Raw genomic sequence first — 23,083 nt, 5'->3', positions numbered from 1 at the left:
AGATTCTCGTATATAGAGGCCCAGTGGCGTGGCCTAGCAGCTAAAGTCCTCACCTTGAACACACTGGGATTCCATTTGGGCGCCGGTTCTAACCCCGGCAGCTCCACTTCCCATCCAGTTCCCTGCTTGTGGCCTGGGAAAGCAGTCGAGGACGGCCCAAAGCCTTAGGACGCTGCACCCATGTGGAGACCTGGAAGAAGTTCCTGGCTCCTGGCTTTGGATCGGCACAGCACTGGCCGTTGCGGTCATTTGGGGAGTGAATCATTGGATGGAAGATTTCTCTCTCTCTGCATCTCCTCCTCTTTGTATATCTGACTTTCCAATAAAAATAAATCTCAAAAAAAAATTCTTTCATATAATATCATCATGCTTCATTAGTGATGATTCTTGATTTGCTAATGAGCAATTTCTTCTAAACTCGTCGTCAGCTTATGGTGCATCAGAAAATTCCAGTCTTTTTGATTTTGTGTATGTATGCATGTGTGTTTTGTGGGGAGCCAACCACACACGGAGCTGCTGCACTAAGGCACAGATGAACTCCTATTTGCATGCTAGGTTTTTCATTTTGTTCAACAAGAAAGGAAAGTTGTTTCATTAAGTAATTCATAAAACAATTAAGTTCAAACAATAGCATTTTAGTATTCCAGGAGTACTATTGCAATTTGTGTAACGATGGGGTTTGTAATGTTATTTTCAGCTTTTAAAACAGTCTTTTTACAATGTTTGCAATGTAAAAGGTGACAATGTGACCTAAGCACCTATCCAGTGCCCTGCATACTACACTCACAGGCTCCAACAAGGGGCGACTACACAGGCACTCATTCATCTGCTTCAGTGACGTGGGAACATGACAACCTGTGTATTAGCAGCTTTGCATACTATAACATTTTCACAGGACACAAAAGTTCTTACAGCATGGGAACGTCTACAGATGGCAACACATCAAGATTCTGTCGACCTAACAATGCCTTGCTCCACCTCTCCTGTCAGAGAACACCCCCAGACAACGATTCAGTCACTCCAATTCTGGGTCGTGTGTGCATGCATATTCATGAAATATGAGGGTACTAGGCAGTCTGGGTAACAACATACTGGGTCAAGAGCAATTACTACATGGAACTCATTTCAGCCCTAAATTTTAAAACTCTAAATAAAACTTGGTGTATATTGGTAAGCCATTATTTAAAATTCATTCTGAAAAAAAAAATACTTGTATTAGGCAAAAGATAGTAAAAAGTTTGTTTCATAGAAAAGATAATGGCTAACCTGAAAAATGAAAGTATATGAAATGAAATGAGAGCTAAATTACAGGTCACGATTGGGTCATTTTATGCTTGAGAAAATACAATGTCCACGACGTGACCCCAGGAGGGGGTGGGATCTCGCGGTGCCAGGCCCTAACGCACAGACCCTATGCCTTTGGCGTCATCCCTGGTGCAAGACCAGCACCATGAGCACCTGGCTACGCAAGCTTGCCAGTTGGCATAAAAATAAATAAAATAAAAAGATTCTTCATGATGTGGACATAGTTATCTATTTATAGGAATTAAATAAATGGTCCAACAAGGAATCAAACTGGTTTCTCAGGGAATATCACTACAAGGAATCTCTCTGACCTTCATGCTCTGAGCAGATCACGATTATTTCAGAAAACGAAGTGTGGAATTAGCAATGCAGACACTGAAAGGCAAGTCGGGAGACTAGGAGCTGATGCTCCGTTCCTGTCTGCACCAGCTCCTGCGCCCCCAGGAAAGGCCGGGAGCCCAGAGCTGTTGGACAGCAGTCTACACGGTGCCAGCCGACAGACAACAGACACGTGACGGCATGTTATCTGTGCTCATGTGCTCTCCAGGGTTAGTCCAGGATCTTTCGTCTTCATTTGCTTGTTTAATTAGACATGTAAAGGTTAATAAACAGAAACAGTCCAGAGTTAGTAGGTTGGTATTATAACATTTATTAAAATAATGCTATGGGTTAATAGAAACAGCAAGGAACCAAAGAATTAAAAGGCAAGCTATGTAAAATCCCAACTAAAACCCAAAGTGTCTAATGTTTTCATTCATTAGCTAACTAAAAGCTCAAGAAAAGACAAGACACCCAATATAATAAAGTACTGCAAAACAATTGGCAATTTTCAGTTATCAAAATTGTGGATTTTGCATTTTGTATCCTTTTCTCAATCAAGAAAAAAATTCTTTTGAATGTTATATAACATACATATAAAACAAGATAGAAAAATACATTATAAACTTGTAACAATGGCTGTAAATACATTATCTTACATGTTTCTCATAGGCAATAGGTTGGTTATGGTACATACACAGCATGAACTACTAGGATAATAAAGAAGACACAAAAATCCACGTCAGCTGTATGGGAACATACAAGCGACACTCCCATCTACCTGCACTAAACAATTACATAATACTGTCAGAAAAAAAGTCTTAAAAACTACATATTTTAATAAGAAATAAATTCAATAAAGAATGATAATACTGAGAACCAAGGCATTCAGAGATTTCAAAAGTCATGCTTTTTTTTCAGTTGATCCAAAATTTATCAACTAAGTTTTCAAAAGTTTGTTCCAAGCCAGCATTACTTGTAAATGTCACACATTTCTTCCTTCCTTCCTTAGAGAAGACCTTTGATGAACATCTAAAATGTCCAGGCTGAACACAGCTGAGATGAAACTGGATCAAATACTGGTATCGTTTTTAACTAAACTATCACCTCAAGTGTTTGAGTGTCGCAAATTTATTCAACCAACCAAACAAAATAAAAACCAAAATGGCACAGCATATATCGTAAATAAATCCAAACAATGGTATGTGTAACAGAAAGACAAAGCAGTGGCACATTAAACCAAGCTAGCGGAATACAAAACAATGAATGTCTATTGCATAGTAAATAAACTGATAAGGGTTTCCAAGTGAGCCACGATGAAGGGGAGGTCACCGTGAAGGTGCTGACCTTGCCTGGGAAGTGTGGGGAAGGGAGCGAGTTGACCAGCTGAAGTTCACTGCCACTGGAGATTTGCCACGTCTGGTACTGAGCAGGTCACAATGATTCACTCAGTGTTAAGATACAGTTTTGCACACAAAGTGCAAAGTGCTCCTAGTACAGAACTGAACTTCATGGCAATGGAGGTGCACTTGAGCATTTATATCCACAATGATGCTTTTTCCGAGTACTTTAAAGATAAAAAACAGAGGGGTCAAAAAGTTGTGTCGGCTAGAGGAGGTTATTCAAACCAGCAGAGATGTACAGCACACGTTCTCTGATGCTGGTGGACAGAGGATGATTGAACTGGGTCATTCAGAAGCTGTTTTCCTGAATGAGTATTACTAAGACTCATTTTGGTAAAAGTTTTGCTAGGCATACTGCTATACTCTCCAATTAGCAAGAGAGAAAAAAACCCACCGTCTCCCCGACTCCCAGTGAAGCGCAGCTGTGATGTCGTCTGTAAACTAATGCTCAGAGGACCTCACAAAATTTTAATCTCAGAATTCTCTGGATGCATTGGAGATTGTAATAAAAGTACTCCATTATGATTTTTGAAAAAAATGATGTTTCAAAAATGTAGCAAATCAGACTTGGACAAATCATCAATTTTGTTCACAGTATCAGATTTGGCAAATTTGTTTCAAGTTAATGTGGCAAAAATCATAAATCAAACCATCAACTCATTTGTCTCCCTTCTCATCTTTCACATACTGGGCGACTGAGGAACATGCATTAACTCTTATTGTGAGGGAGGAGCTGACCTTACGAGACACTTGACTAAATGACCATGAAGGAAAATAAGGCACTTTCTTTTCTTTAGACTTATTCCAATACTTAAAAAATAAAAATAAAGACAAAAAGGCTCTTTTGGTCTTTTGTTTCTTGACAACCACCAGAAAAAATCATTTAATGAAATAAAGGGTTTCTTTGTTCTTTTTCTTTTTTTTTTTATAACACTTGAAAGTATAAAATGCTACATTTCCAAAAATATATATATTTTTTTCTGCACCAGCACCCTTGTATAGTAAAAGAATCTACTTTTTGTTCATTTGTCTCAATGCACTACACTTTATCTACAATTTCATTACATGTATACAGCAAGTAGGCAAGCATGGCTTTTACATCCTTAATGATTTTTTCTATACAGGGAGGTTTAAAAAAAACACTTGAACAGTTTGCCCAGTAATGTGACACATAATGCATGTACCTTGTTCTCGTGTATTTTTAACGGAGGTGTAAAATAAAGGTTCCGTCATTTTAACTCAGATATTTAGCTTTTTAAAAATAGTGTTGCAATTTTTTACTTTGCATTAATTTTCAAACTCCTCGTTATGCTTTCCTCTCATGGCACACTTTCTTCTAATACTTCAAAATATTGGCAGGCAATGTAACAAGGCTGCCACTCGCCCTGTGAGGGCGCTGTAGTGACCAAACAGCGTATCAGATTCCGAATACTTTTTGAAGTCATTCCCCAATGACATCCCTGACCGAAGGTTCATGCATGATGTATCATCACACAGTACATTCAGAGAGCTTTGACTTTGCTATGAGAAGAGAAAGGTTCCTAGAAGTCTCACAGTAACTGCCTCTGTCAATGAGTAGTTAAGGGCCAGCTGTCCCCCCTTCTTACCGTTCGCTCAGAGGGGGACATTAAAAGACGGTCAGTGCTGTGGGATGAATTGGGCCTTATTGCTTTACTACTATTCAGTGCAGTTTCTAGAACCACGTTCACCCAAATGGGAAAAAGAAAAGAAGCTGAGTTGGAGGACAACAATTTCTTTGTCTTTTGTTTGGTTAGATGGTAAGACGAACGGACAAGTGCCTCAGCTCGCTGCGCTGACGACAGGCAAGCAAAGGCGATTACCAGTTAACTGATCAGCAGGCAGGCATGGTCAGGTCATCATTGGGTGAAGAGTTCAGAGGTCAGAAGGTCATAGGTTAGTTGCCGGTGGCGGCTGGGTGGTTAGAAACAAAAAACAAAATAAAAAAAAGAAAAGAAAAGATAGAGAAGAGATTAGTTTCAGCTAGTGACGGCTTAATGACAACATGAAAACTAATCACAACTAATAAAAAAAGCATGTTTAATTCTGACAAACTGATTGACACCATCTACAGAATACAATCAAAATCATGACAATTTTGTATCATGATTTGAACAAATGAAGAGCCCACTCCCACAAAAAAAAAAAAAAAAACTGGTTAACAGAAAAAAAATAGAAATAAAATACAACTAACAACTAATAGTTAGTAGCAGTCAATGAAGGAAACCAGAAAACAACAATGAATAGGTTTGGTATACAGAATTTGAAACAGTCAGTGCAGTTAACAGTGTCTCTGACTGCTATTAAGCATTAGTATTCTCTCAGATGCAAGCATTAAGCAACTATTAATGATGGATGTGATTATTAATAATTGATGATCAACAGAAATGAATCTAATGGAATTTAAATTTCTATGTACAATTTGGATCAACATAAACTCTGGGCCAAACAGGTTTCTTTTGTTCAATAAATGTTTATTGCTTTTTCAATTATTCTATTTACAAACAACATGGAATTTCTTGGCCTCATGATACAAAGCAATACTAAACTGTAGTCTAGAAGTATAGGCAACATCACGGGAACCAGAAAAGGGCCAGGCCTCTGCACCAGCCGACAGTTTCCAGTTGAAAAGACTATTTTACACATATAGAACACTTATAAAATGCACTTGCATGTAAACACTGTAAAATCCTGCCATTTAAAATTCTATACTCAAAAAGCTCTAGATACATCAAAAAATAGAAGAAATTTCTAATTGATACCAATAAGGCATTTTAAAACTACAAACAGCTTTCTTTATTCAACTTCAAAGCTAATACTCTGCAAATACAATAAAATCTGACATTTCATATACATTCCTGCTTTATACTTTTATATTTTAAAAGAAGCCACCTGTAAATACTATTTTCTTTTGCAAAGTAACAAAAAAAATTTTTAAAAATTACAGTAGAACATAAAGTAGTTCTCAAGTGGAAAAGTTACCCCTCCCAGCGTCCTGGAGTTGTCCCTTCCCTAATCAACACCTCTCACATTCTGCTTAGTCCAACTTGGTCCACTTAACAGTAGTATGATTTTTTTAAGACTCATTCAACAGCTTAATTATTTCTACTATATTCTGAGGTTTGATAGAATTTTTTTGTACTGTTGCCATTTGTGACTTAAGGCAGAGGAGACGTGAACAAAAGTTATTCAGTGCAAAGTCAGATTTTCTTTAACTTCACAAACCAAAAAAACCAGTAGGTATAATGCTCACAGAGTTTAAATGATATAATATATATAATGGACTGATTTACCTTCATATGACAAAATGTTTTCCACAGTCAGGATAGTTTATAAATACTATAAAAATATTCTATCTTCAATGTGACCAAATCTTCCCTGAATTTCTCAAGAAGTGGACATTTTGTTTAAAATAAAACTGCTATTTTAAAGTCAAAGGAGAAAATAAGTATTTATATAATCATATTATTTCACAGGTATTCCAGAATATGGAATCTTAAAGCATTTTATATTAATTAGTTCTGATTATAATTGTTTAAACTTTTAATACAAATTACGTGTAAGCAATGGTTTTTATAAAATCATTATTCAAGTGTGGAATATAGAAACAAAGCAACTGCCACTGGTACAGTGCACCTCGAACGTGCCCTCTGCCAGCCGTGGCTTCCCACAGCACACAAAGGAGTGGCAGCCGTGCAAAACCACTGACAGGGCATGACAACTAGAAAGTCAGTTGGTCTCTAAGGCTTCAAATTCAGTCTGACATACTTATTTATAAAGATGGGTTGATTTTTAGTAAAGAACCAAAGATTTGCCCACCATGTAGTACTCTAAATGTTCATTTAGATAGAATTACATGGTTACAAATCCAAGCGCTGAGTTCCCTTGTATTACGAGAATAGTCATAGTAATCTCTTCAAAAGTTTTTTTTTTTTAAATAATTAAGAAAACCTCAAAAATAGAGAAAACAGTAGTATCATAAAATAATTTAAGGAGTTCAGACATCACCCTTAGACCCAGTGAGTGCACACAGTGAGAGCAAGTATATAAGGATTCTGCTATTTCAAAAAATAGCATTTCGGTTTGCTGACATTGCATTCTGAATAAAAACAGCGACAGAATTAAAACACATTTAATTAAAAAAGAGCCATGCATGGAATGTGTTGTCACTTTCCAAATATGATAAAACCTTCCTCTTATAATATTTTCACCTATCTCAAGGCATCAGAGTATTTAAGTACTGCAGTGACTATCATGTTAAAATAATGAAAAACCTCCTGGGGGGGGGGGGATTCCAGGGAAAACGTAAGAGTAGAAAAACTATTTTATTGTACTCATTACAACTAATTTAGCATTACCAATAAGAATGAAGCTTTAATTCATTCATGGGACTATTCAATTTCTTCACACTTAAATGTGCTTTTAAAAGAAAAAAAAAAAAAAAGGCCAACTTTCCATCTCCACAAGACTTGCGAAGAGTCTGACTTTAAACAATCACTGAGCTGAGAGTCCATTTTGTTCACTGAATGATCACCCCAAGTTTCATGTACATGAGAGTTAAAAGTCTTCCAGGCTCTTTAAACGGTGCGTGAGCCACATGCGCCTCACCAACGGAAAGGTATCTCACTCCTTACGTGGACAGCAGCAGCGTCCAACCTAACATGCGCAGTAACTGTGAAGTAGGTGGGTCTCAGAAGGCATATAACTGCAGTGCAAACCCATCACTTCCTTCCCCTACTACCTGTAGAGACTTGATCAACTCAATTAGTAGATGACAAATGTGCCATCACAGAAAACTGGAAAGCATTCTTTTCTACAATGCTTTGGACTCTTGTGGTAAAAACTTAAGAAAACAATCCAATGTCAATAAACCGAAAAAAAAAAAATCACTCCTCAATAAGCATAAATAATGTATATAAGGGTCCAAGGACATATATATATATATATGTATATATATATATGACACAAATGACAAATATTGAAAAGGAGAAAAATGAAGACTTACTTTCCAGTCACAGGTGAGTTAAAAAGGCTATTTAAACAGCTGAATCTTACATACCACAGAATTTCAGGATAGGTTTACCTTCAGATCACATTTTAGCAGCAAATGAAAAAAAATCAAAGGATCCATTTTGGCAAGAAAATGTAAGAATAAAAGGGAACTGATGTTCTAATTTATATATATGTGTGTGTATATATATGTATATGTATAAAAAAACCAACTACATGAAAGCTATCTTCACAGTCCTTACTTTGTGAATTTTAGCTAGGCATTTGACATGTACATCCTCTTGTTTATAAAGTGGCTCAAATATTTCATTACAAAGAAAAATGGAAACTAAATCTTCAGTTTTCTCCAAAAGTACACAGGAAGCATAGAGTCCTTCACTTCTCTCATTAAAGCACCATCTGTTCAACTCATTTTGCAATACCAACCCAGAATTTAGACAATTAAAAGGTAAATTTTAGCAAAAGTTACTGAAAAATAGTTAAGGCAACATAAAAATGTAATAGCTTCTGAAATTAACTAAAGTATGTCTTAGGAGGAATAAATTCCATAGTACATAATCATAGACTTAATAAGTTAAAATATGAAGGGAGAAACAAAATAAAACCAAACAAAAGCCCCAAACCCCTCAATCTGTCAATTCTTATAAATGAATTTAGAAAAGGAAAAGCAACAGGAAGCAGGCAAGCAGTTACATCTCGCATCAGGTGTGGTGTTGCAAAGTGCACGGCCACCCGGCGCACTTCTTACAGACAACAAGTGCATTACTACACTAACCTCGGTCTGCGGTCACAATCCTTGGGTAAGGATGGACACGCATATCGTGCCTTCGAACTTTAGTAGCCACCGCACCTAGTTAAATCGCAATTACCAAGACAAAGTTAGAAAACATTCACAAGGGAAGAAACATTAACAGCAGGTTTATCAAAATGGACTCCAAATGTCATTTACTACAAAAATTTGCTTTAGGAAATATGCTAAGGCACAGTAGTTTTAAAGTTAACCATGTCATGTATATATGCATCTATTAATATTGCATTTATTTTAAACATCTTGCCCTTAACCTATTTCATCTGTTCATTTACAGTTCCCAGGTCACAGTATTCATGAGCTGTCAGATGCAAACACACTGAAGCTTTACTAGTCACATATTCACTGACGTGCCTCGCTTACAGGACAACTTCAATAATGCCATGTTTCATACTGAGAATTATTTGCTAACCTTAAGCCCACTTCCAGAGTTTATCACTTAAAAAGGTTTCAAAGCAATCCTGAAAGCCTACAGCTTGTGGTTTTAAACTCAGTCAATAAGAATGAACTGCAATGAATTAGGTGATTAGTAAAGCAAACAGTACAGTACACTTAGCAGTCAGTACACTACTATACACTCCTTTATAAATTACTGTTACTGGGTAATATGACCGACTAAACCAAATTAATAACAATTTTTAAACTTTATATCTATGTGCAAAAAGTGCAAGTAAGTCACTGACTGCTAGGCTAAGCTTTTTCCCCGGAGGCTGCTGAGACTAAGCATTTGTTAAATTCAGATCTGATGAGGGTTCAGTTAAGACCGTTCTTGAATTCTTAGCCTTTCGTTGGGAAAGCCATACCTAAAGATAAAAGGAAGGGAATTAAAAATTAGTCATCAATGAAGATTTGATGCTAACACCAATCTCCTCACTACCATCAACACACATGTCTGCATTGTTTTGAAGGGCACTGCGCATTTAAGATAATTTAATGTGAGAGCTGATTTACAGCATGCATGTTATCTGTGTGCAAGTTTATGGTAACAGCAATTTATGAGAATTCTCTCAGTTCTTCAGATGGTTAAGTTTTACTGCTTAGGTTGCAAAGCAAGAAATAAAATTGATAATAACAGACTTCACTTAGTATTGATTATTACTCATCTTCTAAATTCCAATTAGAAAATAGTATTTTATGGTTAATTCTGCCAGTCTAATAATTCAGATTTTATGACTAAAAACTTCCCATCAAAGAAAACAATAGTGTTTTCTGGTGAGAAGCTCTAGAGCAGTGCCTCTTGCTGCTTCTAAGCAGTAACTGGCCTATCCCCCCTTTTCCTGGAGAAGCTCGGCACACAGGACTGTAACTGCACAGGGCAACATGGACAGTGCTAGACTAGGAGCAGCGGGAGGGAGCCCCAGGCCCGTGCGAGCCACGAGCCCTAACTCCTCCGACAGATGCTCTGGGCGCAGCACACAGGAGTTCTCGGGGGGAAGCATGCACAGGGCCACAGGACAGAGATTAATAGAAAGGAAATTGGAGGTTACAGGTTATAGGTTATTTTTTAAATGCTTTGAGAAATATGCAAAAGAAACAAGGCTTTCATCAGCAGTTCTGTGGTATGATTCTGACCTGTGATTATTTCATACAGAGATGTAGAGATGAACGGAAAACATGTACAATAAAACGTATTTGTTCATAAAACAGAAGGCACCTGAGTGCATGCACACACACAGATAACATACAGAGCATTGTAGCTTGCTTTAATTGAACAATGCATTTTTGAGTTTAACTCTTAGTGTTCAGGTTCATTAGACTTTCAAATTTCTATAAATCAGTATTAATGCTGGAGGAAAAAAATCCCTTAAAACATCGAAGTCCTAGAAGTCCACAGCACAGCATGCATGCAGCACCAAGGTCATGTACAATTCAGGGAAAAAAAAGGATTTGAATTCTGTGTGGGAAAACAAAGGGGTTGCACAGAAGCAGTGTGTTCCACATGGACTGGTCGTGTTGGAACAGCTGCTGTTCGCTACTCCTCCATCCAGCAAGTCAATGGGCTGAAATATCAGGCATGACTGGCATTTCAATCCACTCTATAAAAAAAAGGCAGCAATAATGTCTTTTTCGAGAACATCATTTTTTTCATGTAACACCAAGCGTTCACACCACGATCTTAATTTCTGGCTAAGTGTGATCCTGAATTCAGTGACTTGGTATTTATCACCTCATCCATTAAATACTTCACTACTGAAATCCATGTCTAATTATAACTAAAACTTCAAATGACAAACATTGAAAAATTTTATCTGGTCTGCTATTTTAAGTGATTACGAGTCTTTAAAAACACACAATAATATAAATATTATAAACATCTTAAAATAATTACACATGAAAATTTCAAATTTAGTTGACAATTTGCAAAGCAAAAGAAATCTAGCTTCATGAAGTGGAGGTGATGGAGATGACAGGCCAGTAGGCAGACCCTAACACTCAAAATTACCTCCGTGATGTCAAAAGTGAAACATGCCTTCTATGTGAAAGTGTATGTAGCAAATTTACCGAACCAAAGTGAATTTAAGTTAATAAGTGCACCTAAACAGGTTTAAAGTACAATTAATTAAAAGGGAAAGCCTTATGAAAGTCAAAATTAAATACAGACTTTCCTAAGTGGAAATTTGCCTTGACTGTCTAAAACTGGTAATCAATTCAAAATCTGGGACAGCAAAAGTTATTAAAAAGAATGTTCACCATACATGGAGAAGCACTTACCTAATACCCCACTAGGTTCAATAGGATACTCAAGGATTGACGTAGCTGGTGCCAACGTGTAGGGGTACTCGTAGGGTGTGTAGATTAAACCAGCTTCAGGCCCTGGAGGGACTATTGCAGCAGTCGGGTGAGGAGTTCCGTTTGGCATGACAGCGGTCTGTATTTGTCTGATCAAAGGCATTATGGTAGGGCCAGCTGGCGTAGGAGTGCGCAGGGCAGCTGGTGGAAGAACAGGCGCAGGCCCGGTAATGATCCGTGGGGCAGCCTGGGCTGTTGCTGCAAGAGAAAAGGCAAGGGCTGCTACAGTAAGCAAAGAAATTCAGAAGGAAGTAGAGAGACAGCAATATAAAACATGGGAAAATAAGAAGGGAGCAGGAAAAAGAAAGGAAAAAGGCAGGAAAGAAGAAAAATAAAAGGAAATCATTAGTACATGCGCCAATCACACAGAAATGTCAAAGCAAACAGCTTTCCCCTTCCCAATGTGATTAACAAATGTGCACAGATTAAGAAGCCACTGCAAAAACAAAAAGACACCATTAAAACAGGTTATATTTATCTGCCTATAAAATGTCAGGACCAGAGGCGCATGCAGAACCCGGGAACACCGCATAGAACCGTTAGAACAACATTTGTAACCAGAGTCCACAGAGGCACATTTCTAAAACCCTGTTTCAGTTTCACTTTAAAAAATGAGTGTTACAAATAAATTCCTCCATCTTAGGGAATAACTATTTATGAATTCAGAATTAATGATATAAAAAAGAAAAAAGTTCATGGATAAAGAATGAAAAGAAATTTGCAAGAAATTTGAAATCCATGTGTGTACTGACTTAATAACACACATTTTCTATGACTACAAATAACACACTCACATCCTCATGAGTAAATTAGTCAGTTACCTCCTAAGTAACTACTTCTAAATCCACTAGGTTGCTTTGATTTTGGAAAATTTTCAATGACTTCAAAATTTTATTAAGAAGTGTGGCAATTTAAATGTTACATTCATAAATGACATATGTAAACATTATTGGACCATCTGAAAGTATAAATTTCATGCTATTCCATTGAAAGCAAAAAACAAAACAAAACAAAAAAGCCGAAAGGAAATCTTCCACGCCTTATACAAAGAAGATATAGACAGGGAAAGTACACTGAGTACAGTTACTGCCAGCCGGCTCCTGTGAACTCTGCGTATGAAAGCAACAGAGAAACACTGGCATGAGAACAAGCAAGCAAATGAGGTTCAAACCAAAGAATTTCACAGGTACACTTTTAAAACCAAGTCATCACCATAAACAAATGACAATGACTACGGTAAGCCGATATGTTTACCCTGACTTGATGTTATATACAAAACATATACATGTACGAAAACATCACATGGCACCCCATAAAAATTTAGTCTACTAAAAAATTTTTCACGTTTTAAAAAATATGTCTTTTGAATAACAGTAAGAAATCTAGGCAGAATAAAAACTTATGTGAAACTCTTACATTGAGAGCGTGACACATCACAAAAACTACAAATAAAAACAGAGTTCTTAGACAAATAAACCAAAATCAAGAATACCCTCAGTTCTTCGAAGTATTAGACCGAGGATTGTGCACACAGCATTCACTGCCCCTCCTACTGCCCGGCAGTGACTGCCCTAAGCCCGGCCTCGGGTTCAGCCTTACGTGATTTAATGTTGGCATCTCTGTAGGTGCCATTCAGAATCGCGAGCTCCATCAGCTGCATCTTCTTCAGGCTGTCTTCTCCTTCCGCCTACACATGGAAAAACATAAAACCACTGGAGTTTAGGACTGTTTACAGACACCACGGCTATATCTACACACAGACTTAAAACAGATATCACGTGACTACAGCCATCTGCTTCAACCAGGAAAGGTGCTGACAACACCAAAGGGCATGCGGTGTATGGCAGTCTCCACCACCACTGCTTATGTAGCTACTTGAAAAGTTTCAGGTAGGTCCTACTGACTTATTAAAAGTTCCTCAAAAAACTTCACTTTCAAGTGGAAGTTAAATGTTAAGTAAAATTAAACATAGCATCTTCTCTTCAGCACCTCTTGTTCGGCTCAGTGTTCCAAAGCACAGAGCTATAAGATCGGTCACACTGCAGGGTCACTCTGATCACTGAATATTTGGCCACCCTATGTTAACTTGATTTTGGCATTCTCTTTCCACTTACTTTTGTTCATCTTTGTTCTAGTTATTATTGATACAATACCAAACCCATTAGACTCTTCCATTAATGGTATCTGTCTTCCAACGAACGTGCACAGCCCATATAACTGATCAAAACACAACATCCTCCTTAACAGCCTCAATATTCAATACCTCATTATCCTTAAATGGTAACTTGCTATCTAAAAATATAAAGTTAGGTCACTGAAGATGATCTAGAGCCTAACTACCTTTCTCAAGTTAAGCCATTTAATTCCCTACTACCTTACGCACACAGCTACTGTCGTAAACCAAGCCCAGACACTGCTCTGCACTTCCAATCTTGAAGAATAAGCTGTAGTCAGTCAGAAACAACAGCAGACAAAGGTCCACCTGTCCAAGCTATCTGGACAGTGACGTGGAGCTGCTACTGATATGCATTATCTAGTTTTGGGGACATAATATTTAAAACCATGTAATAAGTGATACATTTTTCTAACAATTTTGTTCCTCCCTGATTCAAAGGGACAGAAGGGGATAGGTGACAAGATACTAAATTTCCTTTTCTATTACAAATGAATGTCCTCCCTGGCACTAGAGCAGCAAATGGTATGTGTGATTTGTAGTAAACAAAACTCTGGAATGGGCTTTTAATAAGTCGCAAAGAAAATATATTTAGTGTGTCTGGAATATTGTAAATGAAGTCACTATAAAAAATATCATGCCAGATTTCATTTAGCCTGAATAGAGCCTTAGTAAGAGTGGCTGCACCTTCGGAACAAGCTTCGCTCCTGATGTCCGCATGGGAAGAGCTAGGTTTGAATTAAGCATTGTATCTTCACTTTTGAAGCATCAAATGACTAAAACATGTGGCATCAAAGAAGTATCTTGAGAATTATGTAATTTTTCAGATTGGTAGAAACAGGCTCAATGGGGAAAGGGTACACTCAAAATAATACATCAGAAACAAACAATTCACACAAGTGGAGTAAACTGTAAACATTTTTCTGAAAGTTGGGGGTCCTTCTGCCAATATGGATAACAGACTCAGGAGTAGGTATTAATACTTTAGTTTATGCACACATAGTATAGTAAGAAAAAGGTACGTTCTCAGTTAATGCCAACAGCTATTTACACGAACAGATCACATACAACACTACTAAAAAAAACAAGGCATTCTCAAATAGAATAAAGTGTACACTATTTTGGTTAATTAATACTAGATATTAATCATCATCTAAGCAGTTATGCTTCACCACAATGTGTGTCAAAAGCAACTGTATTAGCCCTGAAGCTTGAATGAATAAGGGCAGTGACCAAAAGCTGCACAAGGTCAAACCAAAGCATAGTACTTGATTCACAGACCTCATGAACTTCACAAAACACTCTGTCCAATGATGTGATGACTTTAAGCAGAAGCATGTTTTGAATTCATCAAGAAATTTAAATAGTACTAAATAAAATTTCATTTTCTTACTATAATGGAATTCATAGTCTTTAAAAATGGCAACCATTTGGGGCTGGTTCTGTGGCACAATGAGGTAACCCGCTGCTGTAGCACTGGGTCCACATGGCACTGGTTTGCGTTCCAGCTGCTCCAGTTCTGACCCAGCTCCATGTACTGCACCTGGGAGAGCAGCAGAACACCGCCCAAACCCTTGGGCATGTCACTCACACGGGAGACCTGCAAGAAGTCCCTGGCTCCTGGCTCAGCCTTTGTCACTGCAGAGCAAACTTTGTCACTGGGAGAGCAAACCAGTAGATCAAAGATCTTTCTCTATCTTTCCTCTATGCCTTTCCAATCACTTACAGAATCTATTTACTACATTACTACAAAGCTCTAACAAAAGCAAATCTATGAATGTTGTTTCCAAATCACCAACACTGTATCAGCTAAAACACGACTTGAACTGCCAATGACACTGGCTCCTCATCCTTGTGTTCACAACACTGAAGGACTCTTATTCACCAACGTCCCGTAAGAATCAACATTTTGTCACAGCCCCTTGCCTAGAAGCCCTTTGTGTTTCTCTTTGAGGAATCTCATTTTTCCTTTCCCACAATGCAGTTCCAAGTCAATGCCACACAAGATGGCATTACTTTCATAAATCCAAGTCCCTTATTGTGTGGACATTCTATCATATACCACGTGCTATACCTCATTCTCCATATAATTTCAAAGTAATTTACTCTTTTATTGGAAAGTCATATATACAAAGAGGAGGAGAGACAGATAGGAAGATCTTCCGTCTGCTGATTCACTCCCCAAGTGGCCACAATGGCTGGAGTTGAGGTGATCCAAAGCCACGAGCCTGGAGTCTTCCACGCCTGGTGCAGGGTTCGAAGACCTTGGGGCATGCTTGACTGCTTTCCCAGGCCACAAGCAGGGAGCTGCATGGGAAGTAGAGCTGCCAGGACAGGAACTGGTGCCCACATGGGATCCTGGCACATGCAAAGTGAGAACCGTAGCCACTAAGCTACCGTGCTGGGCCCTCATCCTCTCTATTTTTGGTATTCACGAAAAAAGTTCTCATGGCTGATATCCATAAACTAACCAGCCTTCACTGTAACTCCTAAAGACTTGCAAAAGTGAATTTGATCATTTCCCTTATATTAAAGACAAAGGAAAAGCAGAAACCCACATAACAAAATGGTGTAGGTGTTTGAACTAGAGGTTAAGTCAGCAGTTCAGACGTCCTCTCCCTCCAACTGAATACCTGTGCTGCAGCTCGGGCTCCCGGACTCAGCTTCCTGCCAACACAGACCACAGGGTTGGCACGTGAGGGCTCAGGCTGGAATGAGCTACTGGTGCCCAGCTTGGGCCTGCCCCAGAAGATGGGAACTCTTTCTGTCCCTCAAATAAAAAATAGGACTTTCACAACTGTTTATACTAATCTGAAACAAGAGAACAGATTTTCCAAATAGAAATACATGACAAACATATTTAGAGAGTAACAGTTGAAAAAACTGAGAGAAAGTAACAACAAAAAGTGACCATATTTTTATAAACAATTATAATATCAACCCATTACTCTCACTGTTGTGTCAATTTGGCAAGCAAAAGTCTGACAAGGAATTCAACAGACTTAAACTAAAGGGCTTCCAAGAGAGGAACAGCGTTCAGCCGACTAGACAAACCCAGCAGGTGAATGGGATGGGGGCGGTGTGAAAGGGACAGACACTAAAGAACCACACGGACCTCAGGCTAGCTCTAATTAACCGACTGCTAACAGCTGAGAGGAAGGGAATCAATGTTCTATCTTAGAAAGTGACGTCTGGGGGCCCGGCAAGGTGGCGCAAGTGGTTAAGGTCCTCGCCTTGCACGCCCAGGATGCCATACAGGCGCCGGTTCTAATCCCGGCAGCCCCGCTTCCCATCCAGCTCCCTGCCTGTGGCCCGGGAAAGCAGTCGAGGACGGCCCAAAACTTTGGGACCCTGCACCCGCGTGGGAGACCCAGAAGAGGCTCCTGGCTTCGGATCGGCAAAGCATCAGCTGTTGCGCTCACTTGGGGAGTGAATCATTGGATGGAAGATCTTCCTCTCTGTCTCTCCTCTCTGTATATCTGCCTTTCCAATGAAAAAATAATAAAAATAAATCTTTAAAAAAAAAGGTGACGTCTGAAATTCTTATTTCAAATACATGAGGTGTCAGACAGACATTCAATATGAATCTGGGCCAATTTACATCAACTTATCCTGTAACAATGAGAAACCTTAGCAAGATGACACAACAGCTACTTAGTTCCCCAATGACCTGCCATGTGCTAGCCAGGCTCTACTGCTCTTGGCTCTTCCTCTCGGCCCGCAGGTTTCCTGTGAGGCTCCCAGCACAGGGATATACTGAAGTGTCCCAGATGGCCCAGAGGAGCTAGAGAAGGAAGAGGGGTGTGCTCCCTGCTCTGCGCAGCAGCTCCTCTCAGCTACACACTCCCGTGGCAGCTGTCTCCAGGCTCCCCAGCCTCCAGGAACAACCCTGGTGCGCAGCATACCGCCCTCCCTTCACCTCCTGAGCTGCTGGCATCCATCTGCCAGCATGAGCTGAGGGACACCAGGCTATGGTCTCTGATGCACTCTGTACAGCCCCAGCTCTAAATGTCTAACAGTTGCTAACAGTATCAGGCTCTTCTGGTCCCGGGGTAACCGCACAAGCTTTTAAACTGTTTCCTGCCATTTCTGAATACCTGTTTAACCAATTCCTTTGTTAATTCTCTGCTGAAATATCTAGTGTGACTTTTACTCTGCTAATCCAGATGATGTGTGATCTCCTGATTTCCCAGGCTGTCATTTACAAGTGGGCCAACTCTGCTGACATCACCAACTTCATTTTCTGACAAGAGTCTGTGAACTCCATGGCCAGCTTTTTAAAAGTGCTCTTCATCCCACACTCCATCTTTCCCCAGTCTTCCATCCGGTTACTGGAGAGACACCTGAGGAGCGCCTTCTGCCGTGGGGTGCCCGTGCCTCTGTCAGCGGAGATGTCAGAACTGCTAGGCTCATACCAAGAGCCTCAATGTCTCACCTGGGTCACAGCGACAATTTCTCTTTTTCCAAGAACCCTTAGTTCAAACAATATGCAAAATAGAACAGTCTCACTGACAAGTTCAGACATCAAAATAATAAGACAGAGTAAAGAAAAAGGCTTTGTCTATCTTTTTGGATTTCCCATTAAACTCTCTCGCATATATCCTGTTAAACATAATACCTGGGTAGTGGCAACATCCTTCCTCAGCTAAAGCAAGTACACACACACACACACAGAGGAGATTAAATCAAACATTGATTCTTATGATCACTTACTTAGGTATATAAAGTACTAGACATAGTCTTTGGGACTGACAGTGGGAGAACAACGGAAGGCGAGTTCACTGAAGTGTAACTGGTGGTACCAAGGAGCAGGGCAGATCAAATGAAACAGCACAGAGAACACGAACAGCACCAATGCCTGAAGTTACACAAGTTCCTTCTCTAGAAGGCAAACATGAGGATTACAGGCAAGAAACACTGCCTCCTGTTTAGGGAGCTACCTGGGGAGGATGTGTAAGAAACGCTAATTAACCCCACCTGCTCTTCTCAGGTAAGCCTGCCAGAAAGTCTTCCCCTGCCAGGGACTCCTCAAAGAAACCCACTCCTAGCTATTTGGGACTGGACCACCACCAAGCACAACCCTGATAACCTTAAACACAGCATGGCCGGGAGGACACCTGAGGCAACCCTCCAAGTCACCTTTCCTGGTTTCTCTCACAGTTGCTGTGCTGTGTGGTCATCAAGGGGAGCCCTGACAACAGAGTTTGGTTCTTTCCAGTTGGCTCTAGTTTGGGCTGGAGAGATTATTGGAAACAAAAATAAGGCTGACATCACTGATGCCTCTTGACACATGGCCTGACCTCTTACAATACCAACAAGAAACTGCATTACAGCTAGACAGGATTAATCCCGCTGAAATGCAATTCCTGTTCTAGACTAAGACCCCAATTCACCTTTCTCTAGTCAGGAAAAAAAATTAAAACAAATAGCTTTTATAAAATCATATTTTGTGGAGTTTCAATTGAAATTATATACTCCAAGTATTTATAGGTCATAAAGAATGTCACCTTTGTTTTACTCATTTAAATCTGAACAATTCTATAAAACCCATCATAAAGGTATTATTTCTTGTGCCATTATGTTAATGAATGGCTGAATATTTAATTACAAGGCTACATGAAGATATCATGAAGTCACACTTCAAGAATTAAGTAAATAACAAACGAAATTTGAAACACAAAAACACATTCTTGTAGGAATGAACATATTTTACTAATCAAATAAAAAGCAAAGGGCCTGGCGTGGAGGCCTAGCAGTAAAAGTTCTCGCCTTGAATGTGCCAGGATCCCATATGGGCACCAGTTCTAATCCCAGCAGCTCCATTTCCCATCCAGCTCCCTGCTTGTGGCCTGGGAAAGCAGTCAAGGACGGCCCAAAGCCTTGGGACTCTGCACCTGCATGGAGACCTAGACGAAGCTCCTGGTTCCTGGCTTAGGATTGGCACAGCACCAGCTGTGGCAGCCACTTGGGGAATGGAAACTCTTCCTCTCTGTATATCGGACTTTTTAATAAAAATAATAAATCTTTTAAAAAATCAAAAATAAAAAGCAAATATTCCACCATTATTTAAGTGGTCAGCAATCTTTATAGCAACTTAACAATTCACTTCCAAGTAAGCAAAGAATTAATTAAAAGGTTGTCTAGGAGTTTATGGCTAGGAACAAGTCAATTATGGAACTAAAATTTCAGAAACTTTTGCTAAAATTTCAGTGAAACATTTGCTCTACTGGAGTGGCCCAGTTTTTTTTTTTTTTTCTTCAGGTTTGTTGGAAGGCAGAATTAGAGAAGAGGGGGGAGGGAGGGAAGGACGGGGAGAGAGAGAGAGAGAGAGAGAGAGAGAGAGAGAGAGAGAGAAAGAGAGAACTCTTCCATCTGCTGATCACTTCCCCAATGGCTGCAACTGCTGGAGCTGAGCCCATTGGAAACCAGGAGCCAGGTGTCCCACATTAGGTGCAGGCTTCCAAGGCCTTGAGCCATCCTCCACTGCCTTCCCTGGCCATTTGCTGGGAGCTGAATCAGAAGTGGAGCCACCATAACTTGAACTCAGAGCCCATACAGGACACTAGTGCCACAAGCAGATGCTTAGCATGCTATACCACTGCACTGGCCCCAATTTTGAAAAGGATAATATGCAGGAGTGGGTATTTGATCTGGCAGTCAAGATACACAAATCCAATATTCGAGTGTATGGGTTTGAGACCTAATATTGCTTCTAATTCTAGCCTTCCACCAATGTCAGTCCTCAGAGGCAGACATACTGGCTCAAATAGCTGACTTCCTGTTGCCTGCCTGTAAGACCAGGATGGAGCTTCCGGCTCTCCAGTTGGGCACGAGCACAGCCCTGGCCATTCCCTGTAGACATTTGGGGATGAATCAGGAGATGGGAGCTCTTTGTGCTTCTCAAGAAACTATTTTCCATGAACTTTTTTTTTACATTGAATTAATTAATTAATTTGAAACACAGAGACAGAAAGCTCATCCATCTGCTGTCTCAGCCCTCAAATGGCTACAATGGTTGGGGCAGAGCTAGGCATCATCTGGGTTTCCCAAGTCGGTGCAGGGACACTTGGGACATCTTTCGCTGCTTTCTCAAGCCATTAACAGGGAGTGGATTGGAAGGAGATCAGCCAGGACTTGAACCTGCACCCATACGAGGACCTGGCATTGTGATACAGCTGGTTAAGCGGTTTGCAATTTCCATAAATTTCTTAAGACTCCTTTAACTCACCAAGAGAGAAGAAAACAGTGAGGATGACAAACTTTGAGCCACAAAGGAAGAACCACAATTCCATCTAGTAGAGTACTAGAAGAAATGCTTATCAAAATCAATGTGAGCCTAGAAATAGTATCATTCATCTAAATCTAAGGGATTTCAGATTATATTTTAGAATGTATGCATGTATGCACAATTAAACACTCAAAGACATTTTAGAATTTTTGTCCCCACTTAGATTTCATGAGGAATGAGAATTTTCCCATTAACAGTTGCTATATTATTTTATTATACTATTGCTATGAAATGCTATTATCAAGGTTCTGCATCACAGTCCTTGAAACTTTTAAAAATCCTAACTGATTTAGAAATGTTCTTCTCTAACCATTCTTCTCTAGTTAGCATAAATCTACTCTCCTAGAAACCTGTGGAGGCACAGACTTTTAGAAAAAAATATAATTTTCAAGGAATTAAACGGTTAACAGGACTTCCCAGGAACAGACAGCAAAGTGTCAAGCTGAGTTTCAGAGGACACGAAAGGCCTTCACACTATCAATACAAAATGACACTCAAGGGACACAGAAGTGCTAAAGAGAAAAGAAAAAAAAAAGCCAACGCAGTTCTGATAAAGTCACATTTTAAAAAATTCAGACTCAAGTTGAAACAACAAGGCTCATAAAGTAACAGTTGTGGTAAGAAATTCAATTCCCCCTGCCTTTAAAGACCTTTAATTTTTTTAATTTAAAAGTAAACAGAGGGGCGTGGTGCCATGGCCTAGTGGCCAAAGTCCTTGCCTTGAATGCACCAGGATCCCATATGGGCACTGGTTCTAATCCCAGCAGCCCTACTTCCCATCCAGCTCCCTGCTTGTGGCCCGGGAAAGCAGCAGAGGGCAGCCCAAAGCCTTTGGACCCTGCACCCACGTGGGAGACCTGGAGGAAGCTCCTGGTTCCTGGCTCGGGATCGGCACAGCACTGGCCATTGCGCTCAGTTGGGGAGTGAATCATTGGACGAAGATCTTCTTCTCTGTCTCTCTTCCTCTTTGTATATCTGACTTTGTAATAAAAAATACATAAATCTTAAAAAAAAAAAAAAGTAAATAGAGAATGCTACAGAGACATTCCATCTGCAGGTTCACTTCCCATATGCCGACAACTGGCCAGGAACGGGCCAGGCAAGAATCAGAAACGCTGTCCCAATCACCTACACGAGTGATGTGGACACAACATTTACGCCATCATCTGAGCCTTCCCTGGGAGCCAGCAGGAAGCTGCACTGAAAGCAGCACTTGCAGACTGTCTAGGAGTACGTGTGTCCAACAACAGCTGAACCTGTTAGTTTGTATGCCACACTCAAGTAAGAGGACTTACTCCTAGAAATTACTCCTTTAAGTTACTAATTTAAAGAAAGTCCTAATAGATTGTACGTGACAAGTTCTCTTTTACCTCAAGCACAAATAACATTAGGAAAAATACGGTTTAAGGCAGGAGGACCATATAGATTAACAAGTAATTACAGCAGAATCAAGATGGTGGAATAGGGAAAGGACAAGTTTAAGCCTACAAAGAATCATTAGCCAGGTTGAAACAGAGAGCACATTCCAGGAAACAAAAGAGGACAGGCTGACAGCAGAGGGGCACCAGGAGACCAATGGACACAGGAAAGCAGCTGAGGCAACAGTGTAGTGTTGCAGTGACTAGATACATCAGTGGCAGTCAGCACGTGGAGAACTGAGCTGCAGTGGTGGCCAGAGCTGCACCGGCATCTAGGCAGGAAGGGAAGTTCACTGAGCCCTCACCAGCTAAAATCAGACAGAACTGCCCATCCTACTGATTTGTTTGATTTCACCAGGAGCAAAGACAGGGCAGTACACCCCAAACAGGCAGTGTAGGAACAGGGTGATTTCACAGCCCAGACACCCAAACAGGCCACATCAGGCACCATTTTGTGAAGGGGAGCACAGGCTGTAAGATGGGACTACACATACACTGAACTTAAAGCAAACTCATTTCTGGCTCAGCACACTGAATTGATGCGGCATTCTA

The 23,083-nt window shown here is 39.8% G+C and overlaps 1 protein-coding gene across 6 annotated transcripts in view; it reads right to left on the bottom strand.

The window, feature by feature from the left end:
- Positions 1-860: 860 nt before the first annotated feature.
- Positions 861-23,083, bottom strand: part of QKI (QKI, KH domain containing RNA binding) — a 136,873-nt gene continuing 114,650 nt past the window's right edge. Inside the window, exons 5-8 of one of the 6 annotated variants that reach the window (XR_005882134.1) lie at positions 13,252-13,339; positions 11,575-11,874; positions 8,830-10,898; positions 861-4,958 (exon numbers count right to left, since the gene is read on the bottom strand). Coding sequence is in view for 3 of the 6 variants with exons in the window: in XM_040965174.1 (XP_040821108.1) it covers positions 4,942-4,958; positions 8,830-8,904; positions 11,575-11,874; positions 13,252-13,339 (480 nt within the window). In the remaining 3 variants the exon portion in view is untranslated. The remainder of the gene's footprint in view (positions 4,959-8,829; positions 10,899-11,574; positions 11,875-13,251; positions 13,340-23,083) is intronic. The other 5 variants (XR_005882135.1, XR_005882133.1, XM_040965174.1 and 2 more) reach the window with 5 other exon arrangements.

Source organism: Ochotona curzoniae, unplaced genomic scaffold, assembly GCF_017591425.1.
Source record: "Ochotona curzoniae isolate NIBS_2020 unplaced genomic scaffold, NIBS_Ocur_1.0 scaffold_3890, whole genome shotgun sequence".
NCBI classification, from domain to species: Eukaryota; Metazoa; Chordata; class Mammalia; order Lagomorpha; family Ochotonidae; genus Ochotona; species Ochotona curzoniae.
Note: the sequence above shows the minus strand (reverse complement) of the source record. Positions and strands in the feature narration are given on the sequence as shown.